General features: G+C 38.6%; 1 protein-coding gene across 7 annotated transcripts in view; it reads left to right on the top strand.

The window, feature by feature from the left end:
* tcf12 (transcription factor 12) overlaps positions 1-26,267 on the top strand; it is a 116,906-nt gene that overhangs the window by 37,731 nt on the left and 52,908 nt on the right. For all 7 annotated transcript variants that reach the window (XM_079867230.1, XM_079867232.1, XM_079867231.1 and 4 more), the window contains one exon: positions 3,033-3,135. In XM_079867230.1, the coding sequence (XP_079723356.1) occupies positions 3,033-3,135 (103 nt within the window). The remainder of the gene's footprint in view (positions 1-3,032; positions 3,136-26,267) is intronic.

Genomic DNA, 26,267 nt, shown 5'->3' on the forward strand with positions numbered 1-26,267 from the left:
CACATGGGTGGAATAGAGAGGGTCTATGGTTAGAGGGCTATATCGTTGATATCGCACTAAATATTGTAAATATTGTAATATGTAAATATTTTTGCATAGCACAGTACTGTTTGAAGTTATTGACTCAGAGTGATAAAGAAGCTTGCATGAATAAGAAAATAAAAATCAAGACATGGATGATGTTAGTTATGAAGTGCAAAAAGCTGTGATCTCAATGTGGTGCTTGCACGTTCAATTTCTGTAGTATTAATTAGGGATGCTCATAATAAACTGGTTACCTGTTAACCAACTGTACGAATTTTGGCCAATTAATACTATTGGTTAAATAGTTTAAAAAGCAATTTTTCAAGATTTTTTGAAAACCCTTGCTGCATGTTTTTTAAAAAAGACAGTAGGCTATACATGGCATTTTTTTAAAAGGGTTTTTAAAAGGGGGAAAAAACATAATGTGTAGAGGTTGCATTTTATTATTACATTAATGTATATTAAAGGAGAACTCCGGTCAATTTTAACATTGAGCTCATTTTTTGTACATTTGGAGTGCTGTCAGTACAGAGAACAACGACAAAAATCGGTGTTGCCTACACCGTGTTATCCTCTTTTTAAAATTTGCACCCTGTTGACTTCAATGGGGCAAGTTTTAAACCTGCTTTTAACCTCTTAACATCCTTGATGTGTCATTACAAGTGCACAGGTCATGTGAGTGATTCCTTCAGAGTGAACACGGTGAATCTGACTGCAGTAGATGTGAAAGATATGAATAAAAATGATGTTTATTCAGCCAGCGCACATACCTGTATTTTCTTCCTGTTTTCGGTCGAAGTCCACAGTAGTCGATTGTCGAGTTCACGCGCGTGATCATAGGTACTAAACAGGATGTAAATACAGGTATGTGCGAGAATTTTTTTAATTTTAAAAAGAGGATAACACGGTGTAGGCACAGTTTTTTTTTTTCTTTCGTTTTGTTAATCTGTTAATTATTTAAGTGGAATATATTTATTCCTTTTATATATATGATTTTATTCAGTTTTTCTCCGTTCACAGAACGTTACGTGACGATGTGTGAATCCTCATGTTCTCTTGTTTAACTATGTAAAACTAAACCCTTGAAAACAGATCCCTGATATTTTAATGGGTCATAGACACTTATTCATTCTAATTGAATTTAATTCTTATTTAACAATCTTGTCGGTTGTCAGTTAGGGAAAAAAAAAACCTGAATTAACATCTCAAAGTATTAATGACTAAATTAAATAAACCTACTGTACCTGAAAAGCTTAGTTTTTTAATTTGTCCTATTGTTTGTAATTTGCTTCTTTGTTCTTATTTTTAATAACAAAACTTAAAGTAACAGTAATGACTATATCGTGTCTTTATTGTGAAATAAAATTTCTCATGTCCCGAAATACGATTTTGGTCGCGTTCCCCACCTCTACTTGGATTAAACTGCTCGATTTGTATGGATTATATTCACAAAGTCTTTATGAACTTTTTGAAGCTTTAAAGTTTTGGTGGTATGGACTTTAAATGGACAGTAATCTCTCAGGTTTCATAAAAAATATCTTCATTTGTGTTCTGAAGAGAACGAAAATCTTATGGGTCTGGAACAACATGAGGGCGAGTTCCTGATGACAGAATTTTTAGTTTTTTTGGTGAGCTATCCTTTTAATTGTATTTGTGCACTGTGCTCCTTTAGTTGGAAAGCTTACTAAATCATGCTTACCAAATTGCTGGGGAGCACAGTGCAGTTCTGGGGCTTGTTTTTTGCCTCCCACCCCCTCCCACTGTGTCTCTTCAGGGGAGAAGCTATTAGTCAGGCAGTTCATAGCGTTATTAACACAAACGGCAGGGACACGATAGGGAACCTCTCCGAATCGATTCTGCCCCACACAACACTCCACTGCCTTTGAAATTACTCAATCTTCATCCGTTTGGAAAACAGACACAGTAATAGTCCATGATATATACTTTTTTGAAAGCAGAGAAGGAAAAGCCCAGAGTAATGGACGGCCGGCAGCTGTAGGCCCCTCAGGAGAGAGTTAATATGGTTTGGGGGACACATTTGACTGTAGCGCCAGGCGGATTTTCACCGGCTCCAGGATTAACACAGCCACAGAGTATCTTTATTGGGGGGGGGACTCTGAGTTTTAAAGGCCCACACTGTGACCGATATTTAGACCTAAGCCCCCCAAAGCTGATAACGGTCATGAAAGGGCAGACCTCAGCTGCCGAGGAGAGAACCTGACTTATTTATTCTACTTTTTTAAGTACAAGCAGGCTTTTGGCATAAAGACCTGATCTGTGTCGAGCTCTAGTAAACGCCTCACTTCATCAGTTTTATGGGATTTTTTGATGCATCATACCGCCGTTTTGCATGCACACAAATCCTTACCAGTCTAGCACAATGTACAACGTAGAAATATCATCATGAATGAAGTGCGACAAAAAGTAGGATTGCCACACAAAACCAAAATGTTGCCTAGCAACGGCATTCACAACCGAGCTAGAAACTTCTAGCAGCATCTCTAAAGATGTGCGCTAGTAGTGACACTGATCTTAGTAATAATCAAAACACAATGCACTCAATCATTTTTAATGCTTAGAAATCTAATAAAAATAATGCCTGAATTATTGTTATATCACTATATAGAATGGCAGTGTGTTCACATTAAAGAAAATGGGATCAAATAAACCATTTTAATATGACATGAATTTTGTTGATAAATGCAAATGTTTCAATAGCTGTTTTTTGTTGTTGTTGTTTGTGCCCCATTAACTTTATTACAATTACACAATCGCAACACAAGCGCTATCTTCTCTTCAGTTCTTTTGTTTGCCCTTTTAATGAAATTCATCAAAGACTTTGAAGAAAGTGTTTTTTAATGAGGAGAGTGGAGAAATATCGATCGTTTCGGGGGACAGTTGACCATTTGTGCTCCCCTCTTTTCCCCCAGTAATTAGAGTAGTGTCATAGCACTCAATTAGCAGGTCCAGCTAATAATGTGTTTAATGCTGTGATCTCTTTCCCCCAGGGGTTTGGAGACAGCACTCATTATGCTGATCACTTGAGTGACAGTCGATTAGTGTCCCATGAAGGATTGTCCCCAACACCTTTCATGAGCTCCAGCATAATGGGTGAGTATCCAACCCGTTTCTCTTTCACACCCGTCTTTCTGTCATCAATCCATTTAGCAATGTGTGGACCGATCAGACGCTTCTCTCTGAAGGCAGTCACCACAGGAAGTGCCAGAGATGGGTGAGGGTGTTGTCGTGTATTTAATAAATGTATATCGTCTCTTATGCTCACCAAAGCTGCATTCATTTGATCAGAAAAACAGTAAAAAAACTGTAATATTGTGATATATTATTACAATAAAAAATAACGGTTTTCTATTATAATATATTTAAAAGTGTAATTTATTCCTGCTATGGCAAAGCTGAATTTTCAGCATCATTACTCCAGTCTTCAGTGTCACATGGTACGTCAAAGATCATTCCAATACGCTGATTTGCTGCTCAAGAAACATTTCTTATTATAATCAATGTTGAAAACAGTTGTGCTGCCTAATATTTTTTTACATTTTTCAGATTCTATGATGAAAGAAACGTCAAAAGAACAGCATTTATTTGAAATTTTGTAACATTATAAGTGTCTTTACTGTCACTTTTGAATAATTAAAGGCGTCCTTGCTGAATAAAAGTATTATTTTTTTAATATATGACTTTTTGAAAAATATACATACATTTTTTTTTAATATATTATTTATTATATAAGAAAATATTCATGGTTCTTTTTGAGTTAAAAATGAAAATCATGATGATTTGCCGTTCAGTGAGTTCAGATGTTAGGTGAGATTCACTGAAGAATTTGTCTGAATGATTCACACAGATGTGTGTCTTTTTTTTTTTATCCATTCATTAATTAGTCATTTGTTCATGAATTGACTACACAACTACACAGACCAATAATATTTATATATAATAATGTAATATTATATATTATGCATAATTCATTGTATATAATATTATTATAGGTTTATATATAATATAATTAAATATAATATATGTAATTTTTATTTTATTTTTTTATTTTTTTTGCTGCTGCTTCTCTCACATCTGTCCCCAATTTCTGAATCTTCCTGTGGTGTGACTGTCTTCAGGAGTTGACCCTCCCCCAGGGTAGAAGTCACACCATCAGTACAGTTTTCCATCACAAAAGACTGTCTTCTAGCGAGCAGAAAAGCCACTGGCTTCTTCCAATGGCACACTGCATTTTTGCAGAGGAGAGTGAGAAGGGAAGGGAAGGAAGGGAGAGAGAGAGAGAGAGAAGGAGGGGTTTCAGGGGTGGTAGTGAAACAAACAGATGGGCCAAAGATCAGCCACGGGCTCTCTCAAATCTCTCCCCTCTTTCCGAAGAGGTGTGTGAAACTCTACTGAACTCGCTCCACTTCCTCTTTTGCTTCCATAAATGTTTCAAATAATTTTCCATCTGTATCAGTTTGTGCTTGTTTGGCCCCTTGTTTTTACTGCTTGTTTGCTGACTCCACAGACACAAAGCATAATACACATTATTCAGCATCAAGATGACGTGCAGTGCAGATTCTGAAAGTTGCACACGCTTATTTCTGTTGTGTAATTTTGGAACATGTTGATGTTGTGGATTATTTTGTCATTGTGAAGTGCAACGTTTTTTTTTTTTTTTTTGCATCTATTACTGTGCATATATATATAGTATAACTATTTTCTGTTATAGTGCTATCCTTCTAAAATTCTGTATATTACAGGTATTTTACGACACAAATGTTATTTTTAATAGGCAGGGTGTCATTTGTTTATTTATTTTCTTTTGTGCAGACTTTTTCATGACAGTTGAGGTGATCTAGCCTTTAAATTGTACATTTATATATATATATATATATATATATATATATATATATATATATATATATATATATATAGGCTATATATAATATAATATAGGCTATATATAATTGTTAATTATAAAAATCTGTAGTAGCATTTTCTTAGATATTTATCAGGTGAAATGGCTTGATTAGAGTCACAATGGACTCTTTATCCCTTGAACGTGATTGATGGATGTTGTTATATCTGAGGTCTCTGTGTCTGCCGCTATTGTGATGTGCACGCACATGACAGCTTTATGGGCTGCTGAACCCCGGCTCTTTGTTGCATCACCCTGGAGACCGGTTGCCATGTAAGGTGGCAAGTTTACGGATGGGTGCCGTTGCACGAAGCCCACCGAAACAAAATGTTATCTCTATGCCATTTGATCTGCGTGTGTGTGTCTTGTGCGTGTGTTTGTGGGTGGTGGAGGTAGGGAGGATGTTTGGTTTTCCTCTGTCCTGTTGATGCAGCACTAATTATGCCTATAACTAGCAAAATATGGAAATGATCTGGAACAATGATGTGTCAGGGAATTAGACAATCTGATTGCACGGCTAAATTGCCTGCGCTATCTTGCTGGGATTGGACGAGAAGGCCGAGTCTTATCAAATTGAATTTCAGCAGTAATATCTGGGATTTACATGGAATTACCCATTCCGGAGCAACCTCATTAAATCATCTCTGAAAGGTTATTACTCACCAATGAAAAAGGCACATTACATTCGAATGTGAATGTAATACAATTAAGCATTACCATCACACGAATGGCATTTCTGAGGGAACCCTGGCCTATGAGTTACTCGTGGGTTTATGTGACCCATTTTTTTCCTGCGTGTGCCGTTTAAAAACAGAGCCGTGGTAATCTAAGTGGATTATCTCGAGACAAATCCCGGTGGTCTGCAGTTTCTTGAAGGAAATAGAAATCGTAGGCTGGAACTTGTTTGTTTACCTTTTCAAACTGTTTGCGGCTGATAAAACCTTCTCGAATCTTGCTTTTTAAATCAGACACATAAATGTAGCTTCATTTAAACGGTGGAATCTTAACGCGTATACAATCTTGTTTGTCCACGCCGTTAATGTAAGAAACGCCTCAGATTTGCTTTAATAAACCATTATCACATTAAGCAGTTTAATCTGAATGCTTCATTTAGTAGTCTTAAATATGCCTGTGGGGGCTGAATGCGTTGACCTGGTTCCATGCGCTCTCTAAGTGAAGTATGACATGTTGAGAGCAGCTTGGGGTTACCTGGGGTCAGCTATTGTGTATGATAATGAACATGTTACAGTTTATAGTGCTAGGCAGATGGCTGGTAATGACTGTTTATTTGACATAACATTTTAATTAGAGTAACCGCTGCTTGTTCTGAATAATGGAGATCCATTTTAAAGGTCACACTCTGTTCTGCTGCGTTTGTATTGGATTTGAGCTTATGTATGAACTACATATCAGATGTTAGGTGCAAAATGTGATTCCTATCCGGCATCCGCCTTCACTGTGCATTTCCTTAGAGGTTTGTGTCTGAATGGATAGATATTTCACTTTATTGCATCATCTTTATATATGGCGCATTTAGACCCCTGGGGTGAGTGAATGTGTAGGTGTGTATTTCCCCATGTGCCTGTGTGTATGCTTGAAGAAAGCCCATGGGAGGGTCTGTGTCAGTGTCGAGGTCAGAGGTCAGTCAGTCTGGGGCGCACGTGCCGGCGCCCTGTTCCAATCCTCTTACCCAGCATCCTCCTCGTCTCTCGGCATGCACGTGGCACCCACACTGTGACGGCTAAAACCGTCCTGCGCTGTACACAATCCTCTGACGCGGCAGCTGAAGACATCGAGTAATGCATAATCACAAACATTGTGTCCAATATAAATTCAGTTCTGCACAACATATACATTCTGTTCCGTTTTCAGAAGCCTAAATATAATTTGTACCAAAATGTAACCCTATAATCAATTTGAAATAACATTGATCAGCCAACCGTAGCGCACCGGCTGTGTGTGCGTTTGTGTGTGTCCGCTTGTAATGTGAGGATGGAGCGCTGTTGCGTAATGATGACTCTATGTTGAAGTTTTAAGCAATATTTAATAAGGCTTAATGCAGCTTTAGATTAAGAAGAAATCTGCATGCACGTAGAGAATCCTGCTTCTTCAGCGCAGCCAGTATTTACTGGTCAAACAGATTACCATCACAAAAGACAAATTAGTTTAGTACTTTGTTGACATTCCAAACTCCATGTGTAACAGTTGGCACAGACAGAGCTGGCCTGGCTTTAGACTTGATGAAACGGTCGACAACAAAACACGGTACATGAGTTTTAAATTGAATGTTCATGGGGGAAAAAAACGGTGCAATCAGTTGTACATGTGTTTTGCTGTAAACTTCCTGAAGTCTAAGGTGAAGCTTGTTGCTCTGAAGCTCAGGGGAATCTTGTGATTTGCATTAGATGGGAATAACGCGCATACATGATCTCAGGAAGCTGTGTTTCCTGGCAAAACTCTCACCTCCGCTGGAGTTTAGTGCTGGTCTGTCAGGTCACGCTCATTTCCACTCAACCTTTTTTTCCCAAAGCATGCTGTTAAATGGTCAAAGACTGGGCCAAGCGGAATCTGCGGCTGCATAACTACATGGAAACCTGCAGAATTAAAAAAACAGTGATTCATACAGTTGTCTTCTTTCCGTTCCCTTTTTTACTACTTTGAAAATGTTTTAGTGATGTAGTAAAATTAACAAAATATATATAGTTTTCGCTTTCGACTGAATTGGCTTTAGAGGGCAAGAACCATTGATGAAACCATTGACGAAACAGTGACGTTTAAGTAATAAGTGCTTCTCCGATGGTGCGTTATGATCATGTCAGCATATCTATTTCATGCACTCAACTTAGATAAGCTACAACAGGTGAACATCTCAGAAGGGTGGATGCACTTCATCGTAGCCAAAAAGGATGCTAAAGTAGTAATACGTAAAAATTGTTCAGTTGAAATATGGAGAAATGAGATGTCTTGTTGCTGAAGAACTTTACTACTACTGGTTTTATTTATCACCTTGAGAACACGACACCCTGAACAGCATATTGAGTTTAATTAGCCTACCCAATGAAAAGAAAGACTCTTCACTAAATTTTTTCACATAGCAATATGAGTGTAGTACTTTGAGATTAGATTATCATGTTTGAAGACCCCATGAAATTATTTAGCAAAAGTGCATTTTCCTGTATTCCTGCGTCTTGACAAAACAGGATGCATTCTTACATCCATGAACCATGATTTGCTTCTTGTTTGGGGAGGAACATTCTTATTCTAAAGATAATCTGATTGGACAGTAATCATCAATGTTTTAGTCTGATTTCCTGTAAGAGCAAGACTATACATTTTAAATCTGTTAGAATTTAATTTTGTCAACCTTTAGGTCAACCTCTCAGAGTGTTTGTCATGGTAATGGGTACGACAATGTTGATATATTGGGTCTTTGCAGAATAGATCTGCTACGCTGCTGCTGCTGCTGCAGAGCAAGTACGGGACTTGCTACTGCCAATACATACACAACACGCTGCTATGCGCAAGTAAAACATGCTGCTGCTGTACAATATGGCATTCATGAATTACCTGTAGCAGATCTATACAGGTGGAGCTGGGGAAGGTGGAGGGTTTCTGTAAGCGTGCTGCACTGCTAAGACAAATGCTACTAACCAAGTATTTTAAGGTTGAGCAGCGACCTCATTGGCTACTGATACAGCAGGAACCAATCAGCTTTGCCCTATAGAGAATGATGTGATTGCAAGCAGGTTGAGTTAAGGACCGATCAGCTTGCGCCATCTAGAGTTTCACGACGGAACTTTGTATTTATCCTTTCTTTTACCGGGAAGAAAATCACAATAGGGAAGAAAAGACTATTGCAACTTCTGTTTCATGACGACGTTAAGGATCTTATTCACCCATGCCTGTTTAATTTTTTACCACATACTTTTTAATCAAAATTCAATTTTCTCAAAACTCAGTTATAACTCAATTTTCTGGTGAAACTAAAGACTTCACCAAAGTCACTAAAGTATACTGTATACTTCTCCAATCATTTAGTCCACTTAAACCAAGTCCCTTTCTTTCTTCAGACATCTGCCTCCATCCAATCAACAACCGATGGATAGAACCAAGTACCTGTCCTACATTTTTTTCTTTTATAATAATCAATTATCAATCGGATATACAGTACGTCACAATAAGGAAGAAAAGATCTGTTGCTACTTCTGTTACATTGCTAATTTAAAACTACTAAGCAGACCCATTATGATTGTCCCTCCAAATTAGCACAGAAAATGTGTAAATAAATAATCATCAGTGACCTTTAGTGCTTAGTGACCCTTCATAATGATCTGACTGTACCTCAACCAGTCAAGCGCCCTCGTGCAGCTATTACATTCATCTTTAGCATTTGCCGTCTTTTTTACTGCTTTTTTTTCATCAAGCCTCTTGATTTTATTTCAAGATGACATGGATTGAATATTTGACTTTACACACTCTCTGATGAGATGAAAGTTTGAGAGAGAGAAGAAGACGTTGGATGAAGTCAGTGAAGTTACCATCTCTTTGTGGAATTCTGGATTTCTGCTTTTATTCACACTGATGGCTGAGAATCAAAGAGAGACAGAAGATATTACAAGGACATTTCCGGACTTCCTTGTATCTGAGAAATTCTCTTTTTAGCTGTTCTGTTCTTCCGCAAGCAACTCAAGAAAGATTTCAGCTGGTTTAGATTAGTTCGTTTTATTTAATTACCATAAGCGAGTCTCTCTCTCTCTCTCTCTCTCTCTCTCTCTCTCTCTCTCTCTCTCTCTCTCTCTCTCTCTCTCTCTCTCTCTCTCTCTCTCTCTCTCTCTGTGTGTGTGTGTTTGTTAGCGCAAATGACTGTGTGTTTGTCACTCGCCAGCATTTCAATCCATGTGCCTGTCTATATTTTTAACAATGCTGACTGTCTTGTGGATGCACTCACGTTCCTGTGGCCTGCCGCACATCCTCTCTGTTTTAATCTGCTTATTATTAGCAGCATCAACGCACGCACACACACACACACACACACACACACACACACACAGCCCTGCTCACTACTGAAGTGATTCAGTAAGACTTTGCCTTCCGTACTCATCTTTATTTAGCTGTGTACGTCAGAGCTGATCTCAGAAGACAAGTCTAGTGATTGCACCCGTGTGATATCGCCTGCTAGATAAAATCTATTAGTTGGTCTAAATGTAACCCATGAGCTTGTGTTCCTCACCTGGGACATTAGAAGGTTCACCAACGCTCCCCCAGGTCAAATCTCTATTTCTGTCTCTTCCCCAGAGAAGATCATGGCTGGTCTGGCACCTAAACGGTCCTCTCGCTGTACGAAGACGGCAGTAGATATTGTTGAAGTGTAGATTTTGTTGAAGTGTTGCTGTTGTTCTCGCCTTCCCAAATGGTGTAGCCTTAGCAACAGAGAGCAAAGGTGAACTGTGTGAAAGGCGTCTCAGATTCTCAGACTGCTTTACTAGTGATGGCTGTCACACCACAATAACTCTTTAAATTGCTCAGTTCTTGTAAATAAATAAATATTGTGTAAAATGTTTTCATTTCAGTAATAACATTCAGTAATCACATAGTAAGAAAATAATTGCCGTTCAAGCTGTTTGTGGTCAGTAAGATTTGTCAGTGTTTTTTAAAGAAGTGTTTTATTCTCGCCAAGGCTGCATCTATTTGATTATACATACAGTAAAAACAGTAATAGTTTGAAATATTATTACAGCTTTAATAATTGTTTACTATTTTAATATATTTTAAAATATTAATTTCAGCAAAGCTGAATTTTCAGCATCATTACAATATTGGTACCATATTGGTTAGTGGCTGCTTTTAGGGATACTAATAATTTAATAATACTGGTAAATTTAATCTATAACAAATCTCAAAATGAATATGCATTTTTCATACTGTTATGATATTAATTTTGTGATGCCTAGATGATTGATGATTGATTGTAACTTTTAGTGTTTTATTCATTTATTCTAAATAGTATCTCAGACATTTATTGGTGTATGACTTTTATCAGTATCACTCAGAAGATTTTGATACATTTTTGAATGAAGGAAAATCAACCTTCAATCTCAATCACAACCTTTTACTGTGCAAAAGTTTGTCTAAAACCACAGTATAGCTTTTAAGCAGTGCATTTCCTTTAGTGGAATGATGTATTCGGTTCATATCACTCCATACAGTATAGCCTACTGCAGTTTTGACCGCATGCCTGGATTAGCTCATTGTTTTGAGTGTGTCACACAGGTGGTTTGCAGTCATTTAATCTCTCTCGGTGCACTTACGCTATGTGCAAAATAATTGTGGAACGGCACACTAATTTCTGAAATTTGCATCCCAACTTTCTGCCTGCAGTGCGTGTGGTGTTAGCGTGGCGCTCCCGTGCATGCCGCGCCGCTAAATGAATTCTCCATGCATAAGAGAATTGTTCTCATCTGTTTCTCATCTCCTTTGATGAAACCTAATGGCTTTCCAGGAAATGAAATTACGCAGTCATTTAGTGACAATGCAAAGTGTGCAGAGCGTTTGGTACCCCAGCTGTGTTTTTTTCTCTGTGCACAAGAGGAGCAGAACACAGTGATGCCAAGATGCATCTCGCTATCCTTTTGTTCAGCCGAGGGAAAGGAAAAAAAGATTTGTCCCAGTGCTCGGCTTGTCTGTTCCTATCTCGTACTGCATGTGATTTATTTATTTATTTGCTTTTTAATTATTCCTTAAGGCTGAGCATGTATGCTGTGTTCTGGCTCCCTGGTGTGTAGCGTTGGAGGCAGGTGTGTGTGTGGGGCCTCTGAGGGCCTCCGATCCTCTGATTGTGACCAGGTGCTGCTCAGGTGCACGATCCCGTAGAGCGGCTACACAACACAGCAGGGCCGCAGGTGCAGTCAAGAACACTCTCTCTCCACCTCCTCCCTGCTTACCTCCATTTTATCCTCCTCCTGCCAGTCACTCATTTGCTCACTAATGCACTCTCTTTAGCGTGTCTGTCTTCCACCTAATCGTCCAATTATGTCATCATGTCCCTCCATTTGTGTTCACTTACACCACCAAGCAAAAGTTTGGTGTCGGTAAGATAAAAAAAAAATTTTTTGTCTCTTATGCTCACCAAGGCAGAATTTAATTGATCAAAAATCAAGGAAAAATAGTAATATTATAAAGTATTATTTATTAATTTATTTCAAAATATTTTTTTTCTAAAAATAGTTTTGCATTTGAATGTATTTTAAAATATAATCTATTCCTGTGATGGCAAATTACTCTGGAGTAATGGCTGATGACTAGAAAGTTCAGAAGAACAGCATTTATTTGAAATAATCTTTTGTAACATTATAAAAGTTTTTATTGTCACTTTGAACTAGGTTCGTGCTCTTTTCCCACATTAGGCCACTCTGTGTCCTCCGCTCTTTTACAGATGTGTTTTGTCCATAAAAATGCATTATTCACTGCTGTAAAGTGACATGAATGGTGGATATTTTGGTGCAATTAATCGATAATCACATTTGTTGTCGATTAATATTTCCATTACTGATTATTAACGTTTTTCTGTTGATAAGTTATTGCAGGCCTATATATAAACATGCACTGTAAAGACCAACTCGCTGTTTTTCAGCATCTCACGCCATGAGCACTGATTTTTAAGATGCTTTCACTGCTCTGCATCAAGCTGTTTTTGAATGCAAGAACGCATCCTTTGTGAACGGCTCTTGTGAATTAGTCAAGGCTGTGAATACTTAAAGAAGGCACTGTACATGACATTTGAGCAGCCTCAACTTTAGCCACTCACACACAGGAGTGTTTATGATGCTGGAAGCAATGTGTGCTGACCCAGGCTCAGAGCAGACATCTGTAGTGGTGTGGGAGTCTGGTGGCACTAGTGTGAAGTGTAGTGGATGTAGCTGGTCATTATGCAGAGCTCCAGGGTGCGCTTATCTGTTACTGCGCTCAACCAAGCGTGAAGAGCCCAAGACGGCCTGAAAGGCCACAAATCCCTCTCCTCCGCTTCTACTTCTACCAGCGCCCCTCCTCCCTTCCATCCACCCGTCATCCGCCCTGGCTTCCCCGGGCCCGGGCCTCTGTGCGGAGGGGGTGAGGCGAGCGGGCCGGCCAGCTGCAGAGATCAGCTGGGGCCTGGTGCGCTCATGTCTGCAGGGCTGTTCGCAGAGGGCCAGGAGAGTTCAGAGCCTTCAGGGGAGGCGGCAGAGCTGATAGAGCCCTGCTGATAGAGAGATCCTGGGAGCTTGCTGTCACAGGCCACTGGGGGCGACCGAAATTGCAGCCTGAGCTAATCTGTCTACAACGTGTCTATGCCGTAAAGAGTTCTGTTATCAAACGCAAAAGCAGGGGAAAAAAAATCATGACAACAAAAACAACAAAAATATGAATGGCACACTGAAAGCTTAAGCCTGAAGTGTATATATATATGCAAGTAGCGCTTCAAATTCTCAGCCATCTAATTGCTAGTATGTGCTTCCGTTGTACATGCTCTACTGTGCTGTTAAAGCCAGTGTATTAGTATTATTATTCAGGTTGCTTGCTGCAAGCATGTCAACAGTTCAACTAACTTAAAGGGGTGGTTCAGGATTTTCGACATCGGACCTCTTTTTCAAGTGAGCCTGGTTGTTATTCATCAGTGGAGACAGTTTTCAAAAAAATTTATCCAGTCCTTACTTTTGGATAGTTCGCCTATGCTAGGCTAGCGCGAGTCAACGGTAACTGCTAGCCTGCCATTAAAAACAGTTTTACCCACTCCACAGTACACCAAAAGCAAATAAATTATAACGCCAGACTATCGATGTAAATGTCTGTTGAGAGAATAATGTTAGAAATCAAACTACCCTTTCATCACATTGCATTAGTTATAATTTGTTCCCTGTATTTATAAGCACAGTCTACAGCAGCGGCGGAGTTATATTTGGTTACCTAGGAAACCGAGAGAGCCGGTCCACAGAACAATCACGCAAGTGTATTTACCTGCCGCAGATAATTGAGATACAAGAGTACTTTGATTTCTAACATTATTCCCTCAACAGACATTTACATCAATAGTCTGGCGTTATAATTTATTTGCTTTTGGTGTACTGTGGAGTGGGTAAAACTGTTTTTAATGGCAGGCTAACGTGCACCATTGACTCGCGCTAGCCTAGCATAGGCGAACTATCCAAAAGTAAGGACTGGATTAATTTTTTTGAAAACTGTCTCCACTGATGAATAACAACCAGGCTCACTTGAAAAAGAGGTCCGATGTCGAAAATCCTGAACCACCCCTTTAAGGATTCCCATGGTGAATCAAAACCTGGAAATATCAGAGAATCTTAAAATTGTGATTTCCAGGGCTGGAAAAGTCATAGAAATGAACCAAATCCCAAGAATTTGACATTTCTGAAGTTAATATAGCCTAGATTTTAAATGTATTTTTTATGATTTATATTGATTGTGTAAGTCTTTAATAATTGTTTATATGAATATAATTATAGAATTAAAAAGTTCAAAAGTTTGGGTTCAGTAAGATTTTTTTAAATCAATAATTCTATTCAGCAATTATGCGTTAAATTGATAAAAAATGACACTAAAGACTTTAGACTTAAAGACTAAAGACAAAAAAAAAATCTATTTCAAATAATTGCTGTTCTTTTTAACTTTGTATTCATCAAAAAATCCTGAAAAAATGCATCACTGTTTCCCTTAAAAATATCAACCTGCACAACCAATTTTATCTGTGATAGTAATAAGAAATGTTTCTTGAGCAGCAAATCATCCTATTAGAATGATTTCTGAAGGATCATGTGACACTGAAGAGTGGAGTAATGTATCATAGGAATAAAATGTAAAATGTATAGAACTAGAAAACTTTTTTTTAATTGCTATAGTAGTTTACAGTATTTCTGTTTTTTAATAAATATTATTTGTTTTTAAAATATTGCCCTTCTTGAGATCAATCTCTATTAAAGCAATTTAAAAAAAAACATTATCCTGTCATCACGAACGACTGGAAAATTCATGGAAATTCATCAGTCAAATGGTGTGGGAACCCTGTAATTTTTCTGTCCCGGGTATTGCGCCAAAGGCACTTTCAAGGAAAGTCTGTTCACTCAGCGGCCATATTTGCAACGTCTCCGGGCAGCTATTTCGGGCATCCAAGACAAAGTCCTATCCACTTGAATAGGGAGTCCTGAAATGTCAAAAACTGCTTGACAAACTCCCAATTAAATAACATACTTCAAATCAGCAACAGAATCTGAAATGAACTGTCCCATAAATTGTTTCTTCTGCTCAAATAGCGTTTGAAAAGCTTATTTTTCAGGCTAGAACCACCAATGGTTCCTGAGCTCCTACCTCAAAATACTGACTGTTTCTATAGCAACCAGAGCTTCTAATGGCATCTGCAGTGACGCGATTGGCTCTTTTATTTAGAAACCGGTACTTATTCTGCCATATTGCACGTTGCACTTTCTCCCATTCATAAGTAATATGAGTGCATCGTCTTTGTATATCTAAAGTCCATAAGAGTGCAACCCATACTTACGTTCTGACACATTTCAGGAGAATGCAGTGCATGAAACTTAAGCTCATGTAGCTGGAAGTGTGTATGTCCACGTACTTGTGTAGAAAATGTTTCAGGCCTTAAAATAGTTTGATTCTTTTATCTTCGATATCTTGTTGCCCAATACTCATGATGGTGTCCAGAAATGTGCCAGATATCTCAATAATGCGTAATGACACATGAAAATGCGACGCCTACATTCTGCATCCATGTGCAGCACAGTTGGATTTACTCAGTAACACAAACAGCATGTGGCACTTTGAGCTTTGATGACTGTATCATTAGCTGGCATTATTTAATCCAATCCCGTTACATGCATAACGAAGCCTGAACAAAAAACCTCCCAAACCTGCTTTCATTCTTTATTGGAGTGTGTATGCATGATTCTGGGCTTTCTTTCTCTCTCCTTCATGTTTTCTTTGCTGCTTTCCTCCATTTAGTTTCTTCTCTCGGTGCATTGCTCGCATTTTCCTGTATTCTCAATTAGTCCACCCATCATCCTTTCTCATGTCCCCTCCTCTCATTAACCCCCTCTTTTCCCACTCTTCTATGACCATTTTTAATCTCTCTGTCTTGCTTTTTTTTTTCCTTTTGCATTTTTTCCACCTCTCCTCCCCAGTTTTATCCCTTGGTATTTAGCAGCATCTCATGGCAATGAAAATGTTAGTGATAGTTAAATGAAAATGCAAAGTTGAAGGGCAGTGATTCATTAGGAAAGAATTCTTCCAGTGAAACAAATGCAGTCTGGACCCAGAGCACCCTGCTTCTGTCAATGACTTTACCAGACTTCTGTTCTCTCTCTCTCTCTCTCTCTCTCTCTCTCTCTCTCTCTCTCTCTCTCTCTCTCTCTCTCTCTCTCGCACTCTTTCAGCTTTCAGTTTCAAAGTACTTTATTGAATGATTGTTTAACACAACATACTGCCAAAGCATCAATACAAATGAAGAAAAGTGATGAAAAAAGGTGCCAGTAATGGTAGTATAAATATTATCCAAAATCCAATGAAATGCAATAAAAACAATCAAATAAATTCAGTAAGTGAAATCTTTCTTAGTAGTATTATTCACAGTAGAGTAACGTTATTCCTTGAAAAATATACTTTTGTTATTTTTTTTCATAACAAACTCTGAAAAGCTGCTTCTATGAGACGAAGTACTGGTCAAAATTTAAGTGAACCTGCAGATATATGATGCGAACTGATGCAAACAATACATATCATTACTATATTCATTATTATTATCTGATTTTACAGATTCTTTTTTTATTGATCATATCAGTCTAAATTGAATTTCTTTATACTGTTGTAATGCTTACATTTACTTTTAAAGTAATAATTGTATTTCTGGCTTTTTTTGTTGTTGTTGTTAAAATAATGTAGATTTTTAATATCAGACATTTATCAGTTATTGGCCATAATAATTATTACCATGTCTATATTACCCAGAAATGTAATATGTTTAATATGTTTTTTTTCCTTTATTAATTTGTGAATATTTACATCCATTCACCATATCACAGATACTGAACATTTCAGTGAAGAAAAAGCAGTTTAGAGGTATTTTCAGGCACCGTGTCCATTGGAAGACGATCTCCCCCACAGTCTTTCACGCGTAGGCATGCGGTGTGGAGCGATGTCGGAGCATATGTACTTCTGAAGGCTGATGGCTAATGGGCTGTGTTGAGTATAATTACTGAACGACCTGTTGAAATGAGAGGGGGCTCATGGGATGGACATTAGGGCTTCTGGCTCCCACCTGTGTGTAGCCGAGCTCCTGCTGTGCCCCACAGGTGCTACTCTTACATATACACACTTACATGTACACACACACCTGGCTCGGGGTCTCAGGTGGTGAGCGTGCAGTCAGTCTGCCTGGAAATAACCCATCCTCCCCCACATCTAATCCAGAGAGGAGAGACGAATCCTCTGAATGAGTGCCTGTGTAAGACTCTCAATGCAGAAGCGCTTCAACATTTTCTACACATACATATACAGTGTATAGAATCCAAGGCTCTGTCATTGTTTGTGAAGGAAAATAAATTCTACATTCAGCTTTAAATCTTCATATTAAACACGCATATACAGCACTATAGATGCTATAATACTTTTTTATTAAGATATCCTTCAGCTTCACGTCATTTGCCCTTTCAACCCTCTACACACACCTTGGCAATAGAATTGCCATTGGCTAGTCAATTTTTTTGGTTACTCGCCAGACTGATATACTATTATTTATATATATATATATATATATATATATATATATATATATATATATATATATATATATATATATATATATATACATACATTCCACTAGTTCAGCTTATCTTTGTAAAATGGCACATATTTTAAATATCTAAATGTACACTCTTAAAATCAGTCAATCAAGCATTATATTATTATATTATGATTATCACGCATTATTTAAAGGTGAACTAAGTAACTTTTTTACCTTAACCGAACAGCTTCGGAGTAATTGGAATAGTTATATGACTTTTTTCAGGTTGAATGGTGGTCGTCTCGCACCCCCCAAGCGCCTGTGAGCCGAAAAACCACCCTTGCAACTTTGAGCCGGCGAGCCCAAGGAAGTATCGCGTGATATCAGGTCTCGCGATGTAACGAATTGCTTTACGGCACTGCACACATACACTATCTAAACATTTATATGCCAGCCTTCTGTGTATCATACATACCTCAGTGGACATGGCTCCGTGCGTTCGCCGGGTTCTTTGAAAACAAATGCACATGACCAGCGGGAGAAGATGGGAGAGGGGAGAGTCGCCAACGAGTTTTGACGACAGTGTTGTCAAATATCTATTCCGAAGCTTTAGGGGGAGCTCTATAGAGAAACCCGTGAGCAAAAAGCGAGAAAACAGTGAAGAAATCGGCAAAGCTGCATAGTGCTGCTTTAATGATAGAACTTTAGTGCATATTTGTCATTTTAACTGAACTTAGGACTGGTGGTGGTGCTTAAGATATTGTTGGTCATTTAGTGTTTCTGTAAAAAAAGATAATAGTAATTATTATTAAAAGATAAATAATCCTACTACTAATTCTACTACCAATATTGACAATATACAACACATGAGCTGCTGGGTTCATGAATGTTAATTACGTTGTCAGCGTTCGCTCTGATTTGCTGAATTTAAAACAGGGATGAGTGCCATCCAATGAGATTGCAGTGTGCGCATTAGTTCCACCCACTACCGGAGAAACCGGCATGTCTTCTGCTTGTTCTTGGAAGCTGAATAATTCCAGATGAACTCCTTTATTTTGACAGAAAAATACAAACAAGAATATTGTTTACATGTAGCACGTCGATTTTGCGTGGTATGTATGACTCGCTCTCTCTCTCTCTCTCTCTCTCTCTCTCTCTCTTTGCGTGTGTGAGAGAAATGCGACGGCGAGTTGTGCGCCTACACAGTTTACGGTACGTCAAATACAGGTACGCTGAGCTGAATTTGAAATACTAGTACACATAGTACAGATCACTTGACGGAGAGCGAAACTCTCGAGCCCTCAGTCAGTGTTCAGTGAGTGAAAATATATCTATGCTTAACTTATAATTGGTATCTAACACACACACTGGCGAGTAAAATCTAAGAATTTTTTAGCCAGTGGCTAATAAAGCATCATGTGCATTGTAGAGAGCTGCCTTTAATAAGACAGAAAAGTTCTGGATGTATTACATTAGGAGTAATAATAGACATAAATATCAGGCCAATTTATATGACAGTTTTTAAAGGGGTGGTTGATTATGATTTCACTATTCTGACTTTAGTTAGTGTGTAATGTTGCTGTTTGATCATAAACAACATCTGCAAAGTTGCAACGCTCAAAGTTCAAAGCAAAGGAAGATATTTGCTTTTAAAGAAATCGTTTTTTAAGGACTACAGCAAACGGCTGGTAGGGACTACACGAGCTTCCTCCCGGGTTAGTGACATCACTAACCCTATAATTTACATAGTACCTATAATTTACATAAACCCCGTCCTGTTGCATTCTACATGTTGTCACTTCTTCTTGAGTCTCGTCTCCATCATTAAACATAAACATTGACATTTCTAGTGCATGTCTGTGTGAGGTAAAAGGACAGGAGCTCTTGAAGCTCCGCCCCCTGTGCTGAGAGCAGCAGCTAATTTGCATTTAAAGGGACACACACAAAAACGGTGCGTTTTTGCTCACCCTCAAAAATTGACAATTTTAACATGCTATATAAAAATATCTGTAGGGAATTTTGAGCTAAAACTATAAAAAATAAAATGTTCATAGATATTGTATAATGTTAATTTAATTTCATGTTAAATGTTTAATTACTTTTAGTTGTATCCTAATTGCTAACATAAAAGTACACTACTATTTAAATGTGTTACAGTCCTGTTTCGCATTTACATACTATGTACTTATTGTAGTAATGACACTAACTGGGTAATAACTAGGTACTAACCCTGAACATACCCCTAAACCTAACCTTAACCCATGTTGTTACCTCACATTACTCCGTATTTTCGTCAGTAAGTACACTGTAAAGTGCACATACTATGCTCTCCAAGGCTGCATTTATTTGATCAAAAATAAGTGAAAACAATAATATTGTGAGATATTATTAAAATTTAAAACTAATTTGATATATTTTAAAATGCAATATTCCTTGATGGTAAAGCTGAATTTTACTCGTCTTCAGTGTCACATGATGATTCAGAAATCAAAATCTAAAATGCTGATTTGCTGCTCAAGAAACATTTCTTATTATTATCGGTGTCAAAAACAGTTTAATATTTTTATTGAAACCCTTATAGATTTTTTTTCAAGATTATTTGATGATAGAAAGTTCAAAACAACATCATTTATTTGAAATACAATTTTTTTTGGTACAGTTCAAATTGTATTTATTGTCACTTTTGATTAACTTAATGAAAAAAAAACACCTTGCTAAAAAATATTAATTTCCTTAAAAAAAAAATCTTACTGACCCCAAACTTTTGAACAGTGTGCTGAATATTTTAATGGACAGTACCAGTCCTGGCTTCTGATTGGACATTCTTATATTCTATGCTTTGACCTGTTCATGTCACTGCATAGCACCCATAGTGTTGCAGAATTTGTTGAGTACAGTGTTAACTCCACCAACGGTATTAAAATATCCCTGTAGGTTGGCGCGTCCAAGCCCTGGACTCACTTTCACACATACAGAGTGAATTGTTTTCACACGCTTCCTTCTCTGTGACACGATTTCTCTCTGACAGAACCTTGAGAAGTGTTACTAAACACTTCTGCAGTATGAATAGAGAAATGTATTAATACTGACAACTCTTTCATTGCTTCTGACATATGCCTGTTCTCTGATATCTAAGTCTCTCAGCTTCCCGAATGTGTCTTAAAACAGGATTTTGGCATGGTTGCGTGTGAGTTTGAGAGTATGCCGGCAGCGCCGCCCGAGTGGGATCAAAATTCCCCTCCTGCATTCATCCTTCTCCATCCTTCCAAGTGAGGCCCCATTGTTTAACAGTTGCTTGGCATTTGATACCAGCCGGCTTCAGTGCCTTTGATGTGGCTCAGATGATGCGATATCCATCCTGGGCCCCGCCCTCCCGTTTTTCCATCGCATTCTCGACGCACGGCATCGGCTCCGGCCACAAGCGACCATCTCGCACACACGTGAGTCTGTGTGGGTTAGCTTGAGGGGAGTCATCGTCCAACGTGGCGAGATCTGCGGTGGGTGCGTGAAAGAAAGGGTTATTAGATTGCTCATCACACTCCTCCGCCGAGGGGGGAGAGCGAGAAGAGGAGGAAGGAGAGGGAGAGGGATGTGTGATTATGAAGTCATCAGCCATGAACCAGTAGGGTTGGGGAGAAGCGCGCATCCTCAGGGGGCCATTGATTGGTGACCATGTGTTTGTGGCCGATAGACTGTGAAATGGTGTGTTGCTGCACGGCTGTGGCGCACCTGCGTCCCACCAAGGTGATTGATTGGTTTGGTCATGTGGAATGTTCCCATCTGGTCTGCAGTAATGCATTTCTCTCTCTCTCTCTCTCTCTCTCTCTCTCTCTCGCCGTCTCATATCAGGGAGTAGCGGGCATTGGCTGGAGAGGGTGGCTAAGTTTGGGACCGCAGAGGTCAAAAGAAAACATTTTCCCCTCTTTTTTTCCCCTCAGTAACAACAGCTAATCACATTGCGCAGACCTGGTCGTCCCATTGACTTTCTGAGGTGGGGGTGTTTAGGACAAATCCAGCTGCTGTGTTTGTTGACAAGTCTACACACCGGCCCCTCTTTCCCATCTGGTGAGTCAGGAGATCCTGCAGACCTGTGAGATTCTGGATGGGCTGTTCTCAACAAGAAGGGAATGAGTCAAAGCAAGGATGTTTACTTGTGGGTTCCTCAAAGGTCATTTTACGCTATAATTGATCTAAGAAGATAATGTTAAGTAAAGTTAAAAATATATAAGTAAGTATAAAGTATAAAGTATATAAAGTATAAGTACTTGAATTATTATTGAGGATTGATTTTCAAAGTGTATATGTTATTATGTGCTAGGTCTATGTAATGTTGGGCGTCTGCTCCATCTTTGCAAGGGGGTCCTGGGCATAAAAGAGGTTGAAAACCCTTGTCTTAAATGTACGAGACACCAGAGTCGGTCCACTGATGAGAAACCCTCCTATTTTAGTGAGACGACTCACCTTAAGATGACAGCCTCGTTCTCCACTCCCATAATCCTCTTCAATCTTCCATCTTTCTTCTGATTTGTCCTAAATCCCGTCCTTTCTCCCTCCTTTTAATTGATCTATTCATTCCATCTAATGACTAATTACATATCAGAGAGCATCAGCAGAGGCATTCATCATCGTAGAACATAATAATCAATGACATTTCAACAAAGAAAAAAATAAATATGCAAATAAGAGCTCATTAACATTTGCGCTAGCTGTTTGAATAATGCCACTGCTGACAAGACTGTAATTAACAGAAATTGATGCTGAGCTCAGGGGTAGCGTGTGTTTGAGATTGTGCCCCTCTGTGCATTTCGATGGCAAAGAACAGACCCATCCACCCCCTTTTCTACCTGCGCTCGGGTGGCATCGTGCGAAGGAGGGGCCGGAGAGGGTGGACGGGGCCCCTTGGATTCGGCCCCGTTTGCGCCGACTGTCAAACAGAACTCGTCATAACATCAAAAGCCTCAGAAACAACAGAGAGATACACAAACGCTCCAGATGAGGAAACAAAAGGATCCATTTTAAAAGCCACAGAGCCAGTGAGCGAGTGGGTGTGCTGCTTTGTTTGGCATTGTGATGTCTGTAAGTGTTTGTCTGTGTTTGCTTGTTCGTGTGTGGGCATCAAGCGTTCAGGACTCTGCACTGATAGCTCAAGGTTCTTAGCGACACAAACTCTAGACGGCTGTAGAGCTTTCTTTTTCTTTACCTCACCCTCCCTCCCTCCTTTTGCTGGTCTCCAAGTTTAGCCCCAGCTCCCCCCACCCCCTCCTTTCCTACTTGCTTTCCTGTTTTTGTCAGGAATTTTAAGAGAAAATGCAGCAAACACAATAAAGCTGTTTATGTCAGATTTTGGACAGCCCAATGTGCTGATTATAACAAGTTGAAGGAATTTCCTTTATTGCGCGTGTTAGCCTCGCCATATGGCTCAACACGGAACATTAACTTGACAAGGATAATGAATTACACCGGGGTTCCAGAACTCAGAACATGAAATTCAGACAGGGGAACGTGGATGTACTTGCAGGAATAGAAGGGCATGAGAGGTTCATTTGCATTTGGCGTTAGCCGGTACAAGGTATCGAGCTCCTTGTTGTGCACTGTATAAAAGTATCTCGGTGAGTTTGGAAAATAAACAAGCGAGGGCTTCGGAATGCACCAGAACGAGAGTGAGCGGGAGGGGTGGAGAGAGATAAAGAGAGGGAGGCTGTGGAGTGTGGCTACTAATTGGCTGTTTTTGTGGCTGCGCTTTTCAATTGATCCCTTGAGATGCTTAGATCACTACCTATCTGAGTATCAAAACAAGAGCTCTGGTCTTGCCTGGCAGAGCTGTGATCAATAGGGAGCCTCCCCGGGAGCCTCTCTACACGGTCACATTTTAATTGTTCCATGCCTCTGAATGTAATCTCAATATTTAATATTGCCGGCCTATTTATACATCCCTTATTAACCCCCTCGACAGGACTCGACGTGCCCCTCGCTTGTGTTGGCACTTGTGAAAGTACTCAATGGTATTTACATACTCCAGTGACTGTTAAACAAATCTCTGGGCTGGTTTATTCAGAGTTGATGTGGTGTTAAAACATACTGATTTGCAGGGGGTTCGGTCAAGAGCTTCAGAACTGTTAATTAAAGGGTTAGTTCACCCAAAATTTATAATTCTGTCATTAATTACTCACCCTCATGTCGTTCCAAACCCTCAAGTCCTTCGTTCATCTTCAAAACACAAATTAAGATATTTTTTATGAAATCTGAGAGCTTTCTGACCCCCCTTCCCCCCATAGACTGCAACGGTATTATCACTTTCAAGGCCCAGAAAGGTAGTAAAGCCATCTTTAAAATAGTCCATGTGACTACAGTGGTTCAACCCTTAGTGGTATGAAGAAGCGACGAGAATACTTTTTGTGCACAAACCCCCCCCCCCAAAAATAACGACTTTATTCAACAATTTCTTCTCTTCCGTGTCAGTCTCTGACGCAGGAGCTGGCCAATACTGAGCCGGCGTTCCAATATTGATTTAATTTAAAAGATTTTACCTTTTTATTTTATTTTCAGTTTTTCTACAATATAGTTTAGTTCAGAGTATTTCAGGGCTTTCGCAGTTGATTATCTGTGTTACATTTCTTGTGTTATTGCTGTCTTGAATTTTGAGTGTGATTCATTGGCCAAACCCAAAATACACAAAATTGAATCTGAATTAGTTTGATAACATTATTTTATGTTATTTTATATATCATTTTAATATTGTTATTGCGCATTATTTTTGGCATGATAATTGTGCAGTGAAAATCTGATATTATGATAGCCATATTTTTTCCCTTTTTTAAGTTTTAAGTTTTTTTTGTTTCAGTTAAAGAAAATGTAATTTTATTCAGGTTGTATTAACGACATACTGTTAGTTTGACTGCTGAAATTGCAACTATTTAGAGCATTTTTACCACTGTAATAAGCTACTGCATTTGTGTTACGTCGTGGTCTGCAACATGTACTCTACAGGTGTGTGTGCATAAACACATGTGATGTCAGGCGCGCACCACACGGACACGCATGTCGACACCTGGACGTCTCCTTGTTGCTTCTCGCAGTTCCTCACGGGGAAATTGATGAATTCATTTTCGCTTCCATCCATCACTTCTCCAGTACAGCCCCTGTTTTCCCCTGAGGGTGAAAAAACACCGTTGCTGACAAGCATTGCCGGTGATGCTGCAGAAGACTAGACTGTAAAAAAAAAAAATCCTGGCAGCTGTGGTTGCCAGAATAATTCTGTAAAAAATACAGTAAAATGTAAAGATATTTACAGAAGAACCTGTACATTTTAGAGTATAAAACTGTAATTTACAAACCAGTAAATCCAACAACGCACACTGCTACTAAAATCTATTTTATACCTTTAACATATATTGAAACTAGCATAATAATACAGGTGGTAAAAGAGGAAGCCACATGAAGAATAATGACGAAGTTCATCACAAGTAGCTTTTCCATAAGCTGAATTATACTAGTATATAAGGTGCACAGAGTAATTCACGCAAACACTAAACACCATCATGGTAACACACATGAACACAAATAAACATTTATTAAACAACAGAAGATGTAACATAAAACCCAAATGTACATAACTCATAACAAAAACTATTAAGAAACATAATTATTTAAACAAAATACTTCCAAATGTGGGAGTGTCACACAGGGAATGTCAGTTACATTTTTTCACAGTAAATTATAATTTGATTTGCCCTTTTTACCTCTAAAAATGTTTAGAAATTTTACTGTAAAAATTTCATGAAACGTCTGGTTACATCTTTTACAGTTTTTCCCTGTATATAGTACGGGAACTTACTGTTAACCTATTAACATTTTTTTCCCTTAGTGTTTTAACAATATTTTATAGTTAAAGTTATACTCATTTTTGTATTGCTTTATTTTCTCTTTCTCTCTACTCAGCGCAAATCAAGGAGGGCTGATATGAAGACTGTTTTAAGAGCTTGGTTGCGATAACACAGACCTGTGTCGAGAGATAGCCAACAGAAGACGTTGTCATAACTGGAGAAGAATTTTTTTTCTTTTTCCAGTGTATATTGTTCTCTTGGTCTTCAAACTATTAGTTTGAAAAGGTTGGAGTGTTAGTTTAAACATCTTTTTTTTTTTTGGACAGGTTGTGAGTGTGAAAGCTCATAGGCGTCAGAAGCATGAACGGAGAGTATTTCAAGAATCAAGGAGAGTGCATCTGTACAATCCTCTGGTTCAGTGCCTTGTTTAATGACATATTGGTGACAGAACTAGTCTGTGTCTAGGGTCTTGATTGGCCTACAAGACAAGAGCTGCAACTGTTAAGCCAGCTGTTCACTTACCAACTCAAAACATCTCAATAACAGTTGGGCATTTCATTACTACTGACTGTTGTTGTTGAAATTGAAATCTTCAATTGCATGGTATTTCACACTCAAAAATGGTAGAGGTGTGATCAGTGAAACAACTGCCTCTGACATTTCTCATGGTTTCATGTGTTGCAATAGAGCAAAATCAACATGAAACTCATTTAAAGGGGATAGT

The sequence above is a fragment of the Squalius cephalus genome (genome assembly GCF_949319135.1).
Source record: "Squalius cephalus genome assembly, chromosome: 3".
Lineage (NCBI taxonomy): Eukaryota > Metazoa > Chordata > Actinopteri > Cypriniformes > Leuciscidae > Squalius > Squalius cephalus.